Source organism: Nestor notabilis, unplaced genomic scaffold (assembly GCF_000696875.1).
Source record: "Nestor notabilis isolate BGI_N333 unplaced genomic scaffold, ASM69687v1 scaffold3492, whole genome shotgun sequence".
In the NCBI taxonomy this organism is placed as follows: Eukaryota; Metazoa; Chordata; class Aves; order Psittaciformes; family Psittacidae; genus Nestor; species Nestor notabilis.
The window spans coordinates 41,298-54,407 of record NW_009916811.1 but is presented as its reverse complement, the minus strand read 5'-3'; the positions used below and the strand labels follow the sequence as shown (position 1 = coordinate 54,407).

The 13,110-nt window shown below is 42.4% G+C and overlaps 1 protein-coding gene across 1 annotated transcript in view; it reads right to left on the bottom strand.

Annotated features, from left to right (window-relative positions):
* LOC104413689 (protocadherin Fat 3-like) overlaps positions 1 to 13,110 on the bottom strand; it is a gene marked incomplete at both ends in the record, with an annotated part of 85,214 nt that overhangs the window by 35,218 nt on the left and 36,886 nt on the right. The window contains 3 exon segments of the mRNA XM_010024754.1: positions 2,713 to 2,850; positions 3,781 to 3,995; positions 6,467 to 6,856. Of these exon segments, the coding sequence (XP_010023056.1) occupies positions 2,713 to 2,850; positions 3,781 to 3,995; positions 6,467 to 6,856 (743 nt within the window).

The following is a 13,110-nucleotide window of genomic DNA, read 5'->3' as shown; positions in this document are numbered from 1 at the left end:
CAACAGTGACTGTAGCAACAGGCTGTTAAAAACCATTCAGTAGAAGATAAGGGTTTTTTGAGCCTACTTGTTTGCAACAGACATAAACTACTCAGCATGGTGTGGGCAGCTCAGTGCATCACCCTTGGGCCCTCCACACACATATGTGCCTGTGCGTGAGGCGTGAGCATATGCAACAATTTGCAAAAGCTCTGTCTATGTACAGCTTATGGATGACAATTTGATTTTATGAACTGCATCTTTATGTTGGCCTCCTTAGGTCTCACAACTGCTTCTTACTGTATATTGCTCCCATTCGCCAGGGATTGCTGCTGACATGTCTGCTCGTGAATCCTTCTCTGGAGGAGTGAGCAAAGGGCAAAATGTGTGCCAGATAAAACACCCCGCTCCAGCCTCTCCATGCAGGGCTGGCAAGGGGAAAAAGCACACCCCAGCAGAAGGGAACAGTGTAATGCTAAAGGGACTTTCTCAGGGTGGGAGGAAATCCAAAGCCATTTGCAAAATAAAAGCCATTTGGGTAGAAGGCCAAGTGTACAAAACAAGGGGGTTCTTCTGGGATGTGGGACCAACCTAAAGAAAAAGGAAACAGGTTTTTGGGGGGAATTGTAAGGAGGACAAATGCTGTGATTTGGTGGTGGCACAGTGATACTGCAGAGAGGAAGAATCCTGAACTATGGGAAGTCAAGGTGCTGAGGCGGACAATATTCTTCCTCCCCCCCACCTTGGAGCAGTAATTTCTACTGCTAGCTAAGACTGACAGTTTTGTGGGATCTTTCCCCAATTTTGTGTGTGTTTGCTTTTATTTCAGTGTATCCCAGAAAGGTAGATGGCAAAAAGTCACGGTTTCTATGTGATTACAGCTCTGGAAATGAGTTTCCTTAAACTGCTGAAACCTGGGAGTCAGCATTGCCTTTGGGGAACTACAGCAGATGGAGCATCATGTATCATTTTCCCTGAAGGGGTCAGAAACACCTGTGTCTAGGAAACGTGCCAAGGAAGCAAAGCAAAAGGCAATATTTTGTTTTAAAGGAGGGAAACTTTGGAAAATGCAGATTTAACAGAGTTGGCATTAAACATGCACATGCTGGTAGGGTTAAACATTGAATGTGTGTCTGAATGCAGTTGTACATGAGTGCACTTCAGAAACTAAACAAAATCATATTAAGAAATTAAGCCTGCGCCATTTAAGAGGAGTATATCGGAGCAATTTTATAACATGCACAGCCATTGTTACTTCCCTGTCCTTGTCAGTCTGTGGTAAAGTCATTCTCTGAGCAAACCCTGAGAATTTAATCCTGCCTTTGTGATAACACAGAAAGGATGTTTGCCACCGTTTTAAGCAGTAGCCCTGCTTCCAGTAGAGAGCTTTTCCAGCTGATGCCATATTCTGAAGACAGCAATCAGCTTCCCCAGTTTAATGGACGCATTGGTTGGAGGCACGAGGCATAGATGTTGCAGGACTTCTGAAGCCATGCAGCACTCTCCTGCCCTGCTAGTAGCACAGGCAACTGTGTTTGGTTTTTTCCCCCCAAAGCTGCTAATTGCTAGCTATAGCAAAACGGTGATAAATCACCCTGAATGAATAATCCAGTGAGCAAACAAAGCAGCAGAATCTGTTTAATGAAGCACTCCTTCACTTTTGGTACAGCCTGGCCACTTCATAACATCACCTCCCCAGTGACATGTTTTGCAGAGCGCTAATTAATGGCTGAGGTCTCAGCTTGGTGCTCAGTGCCACAATCTGGAGTATGTTGTAATCACTCCGTTGCACACACTGCTGCACGTGTGCGCTTGCACGTGCAGGAGAGAGGAGGCAGCTCATTAACACAGCAACAGCTGCCCATGGCACCTCGGGAGAAATCCAGGGTTGCTTTTTTACCCCATTCTGGCCTCAGATGCTGTGTTGGTGCAGGATGGGAATGTTTGCCAAGCAGTTGGCTTGGAAATAGGGTTGAGATAGGGTTGGGGTGGGTAAGTAGTGGAACAACCGTACGCTAGGCTGACTAACAGGTCGAAGGAGGTGATCCTGCCCTTCTACTCTGCTTTCGTGAGACCTCACTGGGAGTATTGTGTACGGTTCTGGTGTCCTCAACATAAAAAGGACATGGAGCTGTTGGAGCAAGTCCAGAGGAGGCCACGAGGATGATAAGAGGACTGGAGCACCTCCCGTATGAAGACAGGCTGAGAAAGTTGGGGCTGTTCAGCCTGGAGAGGAGAAGCTGAGTAGAGACCTCAGAGCAGCCTTCCAGTATCTGAAGGGGGCCTACAAGGATGCCAAAGAGGGACTTCTCATTACGGACTGTAGCAACAGGACAAGGGGCAATGGGTTTAAAGTTAAACAGAGGAGATTTAGGTTAGAAATAAGGAAAAAATTCTTTACTGTGAGGGTGGTGAGTCACTGGAAGAGGCTGCTGAAGGAAGCTGTGAATGCCCCATCCCTGGCAGCGTTCAAGGCCAGGTTGGACAGGGCCTTGAACAACCTGATCTGGTAGGAGGTATCTCTGCCCATAGCAGGGGCCTGGAACTAGATAATCTTAAGGTCCTTTCCAACCCGAACCATTCCATGATTCTAACATTAGAAAGACCTGTTGGAGCATCTTAGGCTGATCATTGCAGAGTATAAAAGAAGCTTCTTCGAAACAAGCTAGCAGCAGAGCTGAGATCAATACACATCTGTAAGTCATTTAAGTTAAGAAGTCCTCCATGTCTTACCCTTTCTCTGTCCAATTTCTTTTTAACCTTCACAAGTCCCAGAACAGGATCAACTGAAAATTCATTGTCTCGATCCCCATTAACGATGGAAAAATGAATCTGGCCATTGGATGGACTGTCCAGATCTTCTGCTATCAACTTTAATGAAAGAAGAGTGAAAATTAGCAAAACTAAATAATATGTAATCTGTATGATATACTAATTACTTAACACCCAAAAAAATAAGACTTTATATTCCATCAGACTAGTTATAACTGAACTGCCACCTCTACAGCGCCAAGCATCAAGCCAATGATAGGAGGCTCCCCTTGGATTTTCAAAATTCCAGACTTAAAACATACACAATATTTATACTTTAATATTCTGTTTACCACTTTCTTTCTGGATCGAGAAGTTCCAAGATAAGAGTATTGTGCAGTTTGGGTATAGCACGCTGCATGCCAGACTATGCAAATACTATGCATTTCACTGAAAAGTTTAATTTTCCCTTTCCAGTAAAATCCACTTGTTTCTAGATGACTCATGAAATGCAATTCCTTTAATATACCATTGCTCTTTGACAGCATGTTGGGGTTAAAAAGAGACAGTTGGTACTACTACTTTATTTTGGGAGAAAACTGATAGCAGCCTGGAAAGCAGTAGCAGATGCAGACTATCGGCTAGAGAACAGTTAGGGTGGCTCAAGATGCAGTAGTTACCATTATTAACCAGTGCAGTAGTATTTTATCAACGGTCAAGACTCTTCTCCCAAGTACCAAGTGATAGGACAAGAGATAATGGACTCAAGTTGTGCCAGGGGAGGTTTAGATTGGATATTAGGAAAGATTTCTTCACTTGAAAGGGTAATCAGGCATTGGAACAGGCTGCCCAAGGCAGTGGTGGAGTCACCGTCCCTGGAAGTGTTCAAAAAACTCTTAAGTAAGCCCTTAGTGACATGGTTTAGTGGTGAACTTGGCAGTCCTGGAGTAAAGGTTGGACTTGCTGATCTTAAAGGTCGTTTCCAACCAAGTTGATTCTACGTGGCAGAGGCCTTCATCCTGCCTAAGTGCCTGCCACAGCCTCACTCACCATTATCACCGACTCGCCGATGGCGGCGTCCTCACTGATGACCGCGTTGTAGACAGCCTGGCTGAATTTTGGTGCATTGTCATTGACATCTGTCACGTTCACGTTCACAGTCGTGACAGCGCTCAGGGCTGGAGTACCTCCATCTTTCGCTTCCACTACTAAGTAGAAATCCTTACACGTTTCATAATCCAAAGTGTCAAAAATGGAAATCACTCCTTTGAAGCAAGGGAAGGAATGTCAACAGCCAGAGATAAACAATGGACTAAGGAATTTGACTGTAGTAAACGGTACAGCATGCTATTTATCACCATGGCATACACACAACACTAACTGTAACACTGCCAAACCCAGTAAAATTATTTGGTCACGTTTCTACTGCTGTTTGTTTGATTAAAGAATGATGCCAATTGCACTTGGGTTGCCTGTGCAGGAAGGACCTTCACAAGGCGTGAATCAATGAGTAGTTTCTCACGGAAATAGCTTTCCCTGTATGAGTATCACAGATGGAGAAGTGCAGGCCAAATCCACCCATTTACCTGGGCGCATGCACAGAGTTGTGGGAGAACTGGATGCTGACTTTGGAAATGAGCCCTGACAAGTCAACAGAAATTCACTCCCATGTAATGTACTTTTCATGAATTAAATACAAATGAATACGGTATGAATACCTTTGAGAAACTAGTTGTCTGTCATCTATGTGATTAAACAGGGACTTCCCCACTCAACTAGGTTTATAAATTTTGGGTTCCTTCACTACATGATCAGAAGTAAGACTCTCTGTAACTTAACTCACTCCATGCACCCAGACCCCCTCTAGGATAGAAATGATTTTTTGCAAGCCCTTCACTTGTTTCCCATGTAACCTTAACAAGAAGAGGGAAGTGGGCTGCGTACAGATAATCACTAATGCCTTGAAGGAGGTAGTACTGGGCATGGCAGAAAAGACTTAAATGCAAATCCTTAACCTTGGCAAGCCAAATCCTTTCTGATATAGATCCAACAGGCGCAGGGATGTATGGGGCTTAAAAGTCAGTCCAACTGCTGCCCAACACAGGTCAGCTAAACCTAATCATTCTTGAACATACTCGTATCTAATGTTCCTATAAACCTCCAATGACATCGGTTTCCTAACCTTCTTAGGAAACGTACTTCAGTACTTAGTAATCATTACAGCTAGGAATTTTTTCCTATCATTTAACTGAAGTAATCCAAATGCAATTTAAGCCCATTCATAACATCTCGCGAATGGGCATGGAGGACAGTTTATTCCGCTCCTCTTCATAGCTACTTTTTACAGGCTTGAATACTAACAGCATGTCTTCTCTTTTCTAGCTGGAATAGCCTCAGTTCTTTCAGTCTTTCCTGGTAAGCCACATTTTATACACCTCGGATCATTCTTAATCTCGTCTGGGCTCTCTCCAAATGAATCCTACCTTTCAGCATGACTTGCTGGAAGCAGGAGCCCTGAAGAGAAGCTTCCAAGTGGCTAGCAGAGAGTTCCCACTGATAAATGGTGTGAAAGGCATTATTTTTCAAGCCCTGATCAGGCATGCTACATCAGCACCCGGCTGTCTGGAAACTGAGCTCCTGCCTCTAAACTAATAATAATGGAGCTGTCACACATTAATGAATAATAAATAGTTTTTTTTTTCTCTCTATGTGATTAAGCTTCATTATGGTTTTTTATTGATTTATCTCCTTGGCTTCACTGTTAAATGTGAAGTTAAGTATTGCTGTCTAGGCATATTTATGTTTAAATTTTGTTAGCACTAATCAACATTATGAAGATAACAGACAACACACAATTATGTTAAGTCCCTTACATGTAAGGCCTCTGCAGAGTGGAGAGAGATTTTTGCACACAGTAATATAGATGACACAATGCATCATTTTGAGATTTTGCAGGTTACCTGTTATTACAGCTGCACTCAAACAAGTGATACCTTCAGCTTTCAAAATCCCGATTTGTACTGGTCATCCTGAATGTTATGACAATAAGGGGAAGCACAGAAGGATCACAGCTTGCTGTTGATGGATGAAAACCTCAATAGGGATAAAGAATATATCCCACTAAGGAATTTCAAAGGAAACTGGAGAAGAACTGGAGCCATTTGCACCAAATAAAGTAGCTTTTCTTAGTATTTCTTAATGAGAAGCAGCAGTATGTTTTTAAAATTTGTGATGGATAACCAATTAAACCCAAAACTCAAACCAGAGCTGAAGTCAACTGTTAGACAACACAAATCAGGAGCAACTTATTGCAGATGCATAAACAGCAATCACATGTTAGGACTGCCAGCTAATCATGTTAGGTCCTGACAGCACTGCCTGATGCTTGCTAAGGCCAAGGCAATTGAGGTTGTTCTCAGCTGGTAAGAGGGTAAATATTGCAAGTGTTCATAATGGTGAAGGTTACACAGTTTGGCTAATGGGTTGTCACGTCTACATTGACTTCAACAGACATGCTAATGGAGAAAACTATTCTCCACTCAAGCTGGGGCAGCTGAGTCTGACTGCAATTTACATCACCCTCCAACCTAAAATTGGTTTTTAACTGTGCAACTACTTTCACATTGACAAGCTCTAAGTCTGTTGTTAGAAATGTTTTGGCCCAAGAGCTTTCCCCAAAGCATTCACATTTTTTGATGCTTTCGTTTTCTTTACCAGTAAGAACCACTTTACAAACCTGTTTTTGAGTTAATCCTGAACTTCCCTTTCTCATTCCCCGATCTGATGAGATAGGCAATCTCAGCATTAGTACCAATGTCTTGGCTTGTAGCAAAAACAGAAAGGACTTCAGTGCCAGGTGAGGTGTCTTCAGGTACTGTAACAAGATAATCCCTTCTTTCAAACACAGGGGGGTTGTCATTAATGTCTAACACTGTAATGGTAACGGTGGCAAACGAGGACAAGGTCAGCACAATGCTCTGATCTGAGGCCTTTACACTGATGTTATAGGAAGACTGAAGCTCTCTATCAAGTGGATGCTCCAAAATAATGATTCCTGATGACTGGTCAACTGAGAAGTAGCCATCTGCGGAGTCTGCCAGGGAATAGGTAACTTTTCTGTTCACACCTGAAAGAAAAGCAGATGTGAAATGATAAAGTGAAATAAAGAAAACAACCTCTTCCCATCCAACAGAAACTCAAAGCAAAATCTGCTATCGCACTGGTCATTTCCAGTGGGGTGGAGCACAGGGAGGTAGGAGTGCTTGTAGGAATGGTATTGCTGAAAGTCTGGGAGACCAGGACCTGCTCTTCTCACTTGTCAAATCCCTGTGGATAAGTTAAGTTCCTTCCCTTATCATGGTACTTTTTTTTTAGAAAATCACTTTGCAGAACTGTTGTGTAATGAAACTTGAAAGCAGGATCCAGATATGGTCCTTGCCCAGAAAAGCCTACAATTGAATTAGATGAGACAGGCAGAATGCTGAAATTGGAAAAGTCTCAGAGCACATCTTGAAGGAATAGAAATGTACATAAGGGAAAAATAAACCCATAAAAATACATCAGGTGGCACATAATGTACTTTCTACCACTGCTGCCTTGATTCCACTGTTGAGCAGACAAATATTATCATAAGACAATATCTCTTAGAAAAAATCTGCATCAATGAACTCCTGCCAGAATACGAACATTTCAGAAAGTCCCCCGCTCCCCCAGTTTGAGAGCAAAAATTGAGTTGTATGAAAGATGCCCTGTGTTTTTCAAATCCTGCCTGGATTTCCCAATACATAACACCTATCCACCCAGATGCTGAATATGCAGATCTATGCTAAGGTTGTTGTCAGTAATAAGGCTTGAGGGGAAGGTACTGACTTGGTTGCTTGCCGCACTACAGTGGGATAGCCATTTCAAATCTAATTAAAAGTGAACACGGATACAAGCTAATTCAACTCCCTTGATGCTGTTTGATTTTATGATTTGGTCCTAGGTGCTTCACTAAGAGATTATAACTAAAACACGAAGGTCCACTAAAATGAAGAGCTTCTGTTTTATCATCTCTCACTTGAGCATTTTCTGCCCTTTTTGTCTGAGAACCAGCTTTACAAGCCTGACATTAATCAGAAGAGTAGGAGATACCAATCCCTGCTAGGCACATTTTGTTAATTTAAATTTGTGGCAGTATTATTCTGCTTTCAAGCAGCAACGCATTGTAGAAATGTCTGATCAAAAGCAGCACAAATCACAGCTGTTTTCTGCTTGAGCTAGCAGGAGTAGAGCATCCACACAAGGGGGAGCTGGGAGACTCTTTCTTCAATCACATGCACATAAAAGGTAGAACAACTACAAAGTTCCAGACCTTAAAGAGCATTGGGAATTACATTTGGCTTCTTCTGGGAATGAAGTTATTATGCAGTGCTTGAGACACCAGAGTATATTTCATACATTCAAATGTCTTTAAGGAAGGTTTGAAATGGCAATATTGCAGTGAACTACGTGTTTTGCTTGATCACAGCAGAACCTCTCTATTCACGATGGCATCTCTAATGTGAAAAATAAAGAGGCCCTCCTTCAGCAAAAACAGGCTAAGTAGCTGAGGAGATGACTCCTGTCCTACAGACAAGGAACTGACCTAAGCCCATGAACTAGTCAGAGCCTGTTTCATGTGTTGAAACATCTAGACTCTGAATACAGCCTGGTGGAGACCACACTTATCTCTTCATTTAGCCTCTTTATATAAGCTTCCAAATGCTCTGTCAGGTGATAATCAACCAAACTGACAAAAGTGGTAAAGGAATAAAATCCTGGAAAGCAGAAGGTTTTGAGGGACTAAATGGCTGGAAGTATGTCTACATTTCCAGCAGGGGAACATCTCCTGCTGGAAATCCTCCTGAAACTTCCACTTACGAAAAGGGACAGACCTGATCAGAACAATTAATAAGCTAGTAATTAGAGCTGCTCCCTAGCGATGCTGGAAAAGGGGATTTTGCCCGATTCGGAGCATGCAGCTGATCACCCAACCTACATGAGTTTTAACTGTAAAGCTATTTAGTATTCTGTATGGGCCTCTCTTGATGTGTGCCAGTTTCTACACAGAATTAAGTACTTCTCTGAGACAGGGACTTTAACACACACCTTCTGCACATATGTGTCTGTGACTGTAGGAGAGCCTTAGGCCTTTCTGGGTTCTTCTCTGGCACAAACACCCTATTTGATACTCACTACAGCTTACCTGGGCACACGACCAAAGATTCAGGTACCACAGTCTTTAAAGGCATAAATTGCTAGAAAGCAGATGGCCTACTCATGACTTGTGTTCTGAAACACCCGAAATTTCAGCACTTGTACCTTGCAAGGGAGAGTGGGCAAAGACAAACTTTGGTGCATATTACACCACATAGGGTGAGTTTACATAGAGGAAGCAGTAATTCCGGTGACTGCAATCTGATTGGTATATAACCTGACCACTCTCCTTGTATTCTACTTCCTAAAGTGATGTCCATTAATTGACAAAATATTAATTTCTTTTTTTTTTCTTATTTATGAGTGATTGCTAATGATCCTACAGTGGAAACAGTTCAGAAACAGATTGTGCTGTTTTGGTTGCTAACTAATATAAGGGATTTTTAGGCAGAAAAGGAGCTCCTCCTTGAAGGGAGGTGCTTTTATTTTGCCTTCAAGGTAAACAAAAGAAGAATATAGAAGTTCCAGGGATGTGAGCTATCTTGTACCAGTCTGGTTAGATGATGAAAACAGTCTTATTTTTCCCATGGGGACCTGGAGGAAAAGCTCTTACAGGTGAAAATGCCATTTTATGCAAGGAGAGACAGAAGATCAGGGCAGAGGACCTGAGCTGGGACACTCAGAGATACCAACCCTTGGAGGCTTTCAGCCTGAATGCAGTAGCAGAATAGAAGGAGAAATACAGAAGCAGATCTCAGCTGCCTGCTGAACTTCTCCCACAGTATTTTGTGGGGCTGGAGTTTAACACTTGCTTCTTGGGAGGAAAATGAATTCAGTGAATAGTTGTGGCAGAAACAGCGCTTTGAAGAAAGTGTTGTGTTACATTAATAGCTGTTTCCATTCAGCATCCTGACCCAAGGCTGGAAACCAAATGGGCATGGGGCAAAGTTGAAGCAGGAAGTTATTTCTACGGAAATCCAAAATCCTTTAGTCCAGGGGCTACCATATGATGATGGAGAAGTGTCCACCAGTGTGCATCAACGACATCCCTGGAGGCAATGGTAGATTCTGCCGTGAATAAAAGGGAGAGTATTTCTGTTGAAAGGAAACAACTATTCCAACACCATGGTTCCTGCCCTGGTAAAGAGAGCAATCCTCCCACATCGCTTGCTCACAGCTGTTCAGGGATTAATGTTTGCAAACTGCGTTGTGTCTATGCACTTATCCACTTAAACTTCTCGGATTGCTAAGGTGCCAGTCACAAACATAAGCTATTCAAACATGGAAAGATTTGCAGGAATTACTATTACTATAAGAGGATTGCAGTACAATTTTTAAATAAAGGAATAAGCAAGCACATTTTCTATTTAGACTTGTGTCAGCATACGACAGAATATTGCCCTTTGCCAAATCTCTGGTGTGAAGAGCTTGTACAACATACAGCCATGTAGTACCCCAAATGTCATCCTTCAAACAGGGTTTTGTCTTGTTTTCTTCTGTAATAAAGCAAAGGGGCATGCACTGAATATCACACATTGACATCTTCTATGCTGTTGCTTCTTTAAATAGCATAGGGAAATAAAATAACTTCTCTTTATAATTCTGGAGTATCAAATGTCTTTTTGCCTAACTCCTAGAATCATTTAGGTTGAAAGGACCTTTAAGATCAAGTCCAACCATCAACACAGCACTGCCAAGTCCATCACTAAACCATGTCCCTAATTTCCCCATGTACATGTCTCTTAAATACCCCCAAGGGATGGAGACTCTACCACTTCCCTGGGCAGCCTGTTCCAATGCTTGACAACCCTTATGGTGAAGAAAGGTTAACTAATATCCAGTCTAAACCTCCCCTGGCACAACTTGAGGCCATTTCCTCTCATCCTGTCACTTGTTACTTGGGAGAAGAGACCAACCCCACCTCACTACAACCTCCTGTAAGGTAATTGTAGAGAGCAGTAAGGTCTTCATGAGCCTTCTCTTCTCCAGACTAAACCCCCCCAGGTCTCTCAGCCATTCCTCATCACACTTGTGCTCCAGACCCTTCACCAGGTTCTTTGCCCTTCTCTGGACCTGCTCCAGCACCTCAATGTCTTTCTTGAAGTGAGGGGCCCAAAACCAAACACAGTGTTTGAAATGAAGCTCAATTGAAAACAGTGGAGTTATAACACAGTTTGATCCAAACTGACACCAGTTAAAAAGCTGAACATTAACACAACAGGCGTAATCCCCATATGACAATGAGTTTCTGCAGTGGTCACTACCTGCTGGCTGCATCACACACAAACTGCAATTTACACATATCGAAGACCATACATAGAGTGTTTCTCCTTTCTCTTTTCTTCTGTTGCCCTTAACTCATGATTTATTAAAGGGTAGATTTAGATTAGACATTAAGATGAAATTTGTCCCTGTGAGGGTGCTGAGGTGCTGGCACAGGGTGCCCAGAGAAGCTGTGGCTGCCCCATCCCTGGCAGTGTTCAAGGCCAGGTTGGACACAGGGGCTTGGAGCAACCTGCTCTAGTGGAAGGTGTCCCCTGCCCGTGGCAGGGGTTTGGAACTGGATGAGCTTTTATGTCCCTTCCAACCCAAGCCATTCTATGATTTAATGTGTTTCCCCAAATATAGCTAGCCCACTCATCTGCATTTATCTCTGGAAAATGATGTTTAACTTTGTCATTGGCTGCTCATTTTCGTTTTAAAAACCTACAGAAAGAAGAATAATGACAAGCATTAAAAATAAACCACCATGAAGTAAACCAGAAAGCAGTCCAGAGAGAGAGCTGTAAAAAAAGTTATTTACCAATTTAGCAGTGATTTGCAAGCCAGGTGTCTGATGATTGTGCTTCCTCTTGCCTCTGTCTTTCATGGTAAGACTCCTGGCATGCACCTATGGCCCTTCCTGATTACCCAAACGTTAACCACACCAATTACTGGGAGTTAAAAGGCCACAGCTTCATTAACAGCAAACAAGACAAAAGATGAATATGAAACCAGATTTTATAATACTCTACTCCATCATCTTGAGATGAAACAGAAAAATCTTGACAGAAGTACCTTGCTGAACTGCAGAAGATGAAAGATATTTCAAGTGATTTTTATAGCTTAAGTAGAATAGCTGGCCAAGTTCAATCCATAACACTGCTACCAAGACAGGCTTTCACTGCTGTGTCCCCTTTCTGCAGGGAAACAACAGCCTTAACCCCAAAGGCCGTTACACCACTGCTCCAGCAGGGTCATGGTACCATGGGATGAAAGCAGGGCCACAGAGGACAGAGACAAAGATAACCCACCCCTTACAGAAGTGAAATGCTAGACAGAAATGGCAGGTGTAAGCTTTTAATGGAGTGATTAATTTCCATGGGTGTCCAAAACCCTGCTCTCCATTTCAGCTGGGTCATGTGCTGTCATTGTGGTGGGAAGATGAGATCTGGATGGTTGGCTCACCCTCCCTCACTTTTCTAGCAGATATTTACATAGCCCAGGCTACTGGCTTACATGACTGGACTTGAATACTTGATTCCATCAGTGCCCCTGAGTGATTCACTCCTTGTGCTGATCAGGCATAAACTTGATTATTTTTCTGCAGTGAGGAAGGCCATTTTGGGTACACCTGATTTAGGGTTACACATTGTAGCTGACAATGTTGGGCAATGTATCCTGAATCAACGGAATGAACATGTAGAGATATATATGTATATATATATAAAAATATGTGCATGTATGTATATATGCATATATATAAATATATACACACACATGCATATATATATGTATGTTTCAGTGATACAGTTTAAATACAGGGCTCAATCCAAGAGGTACAATTTTCCTTGTCCACTTCTTTGCCTCCATATTGTTAACAATACCTTGGAAATCTAAAAAAATAAAGAAATGAATAGAAATGTCAGAGTATAATGATAGCAGGAATCTTGTGAGGTCATCTAGCTTATCCCTGCACAAAGAAAGGATGCATGCAATTTGTCCCCATACACAGGCCTATCCTTTGATTGTGAACTTGTGTAACCTCTCTGGATAACACACTCCAGTGCCTCATTTTTCTTACAACTAAAAATCTTGTTCTAACTTTTTGTTGAGATTGAATAAGAATAATAAAAGCTAAGGGGAGAAAAAGAACATAGGTTGACTTCCTTCCTCAGAGCTACTTGTCTGACATCTGCAGACTGTTACGCTTTACCATCTCAG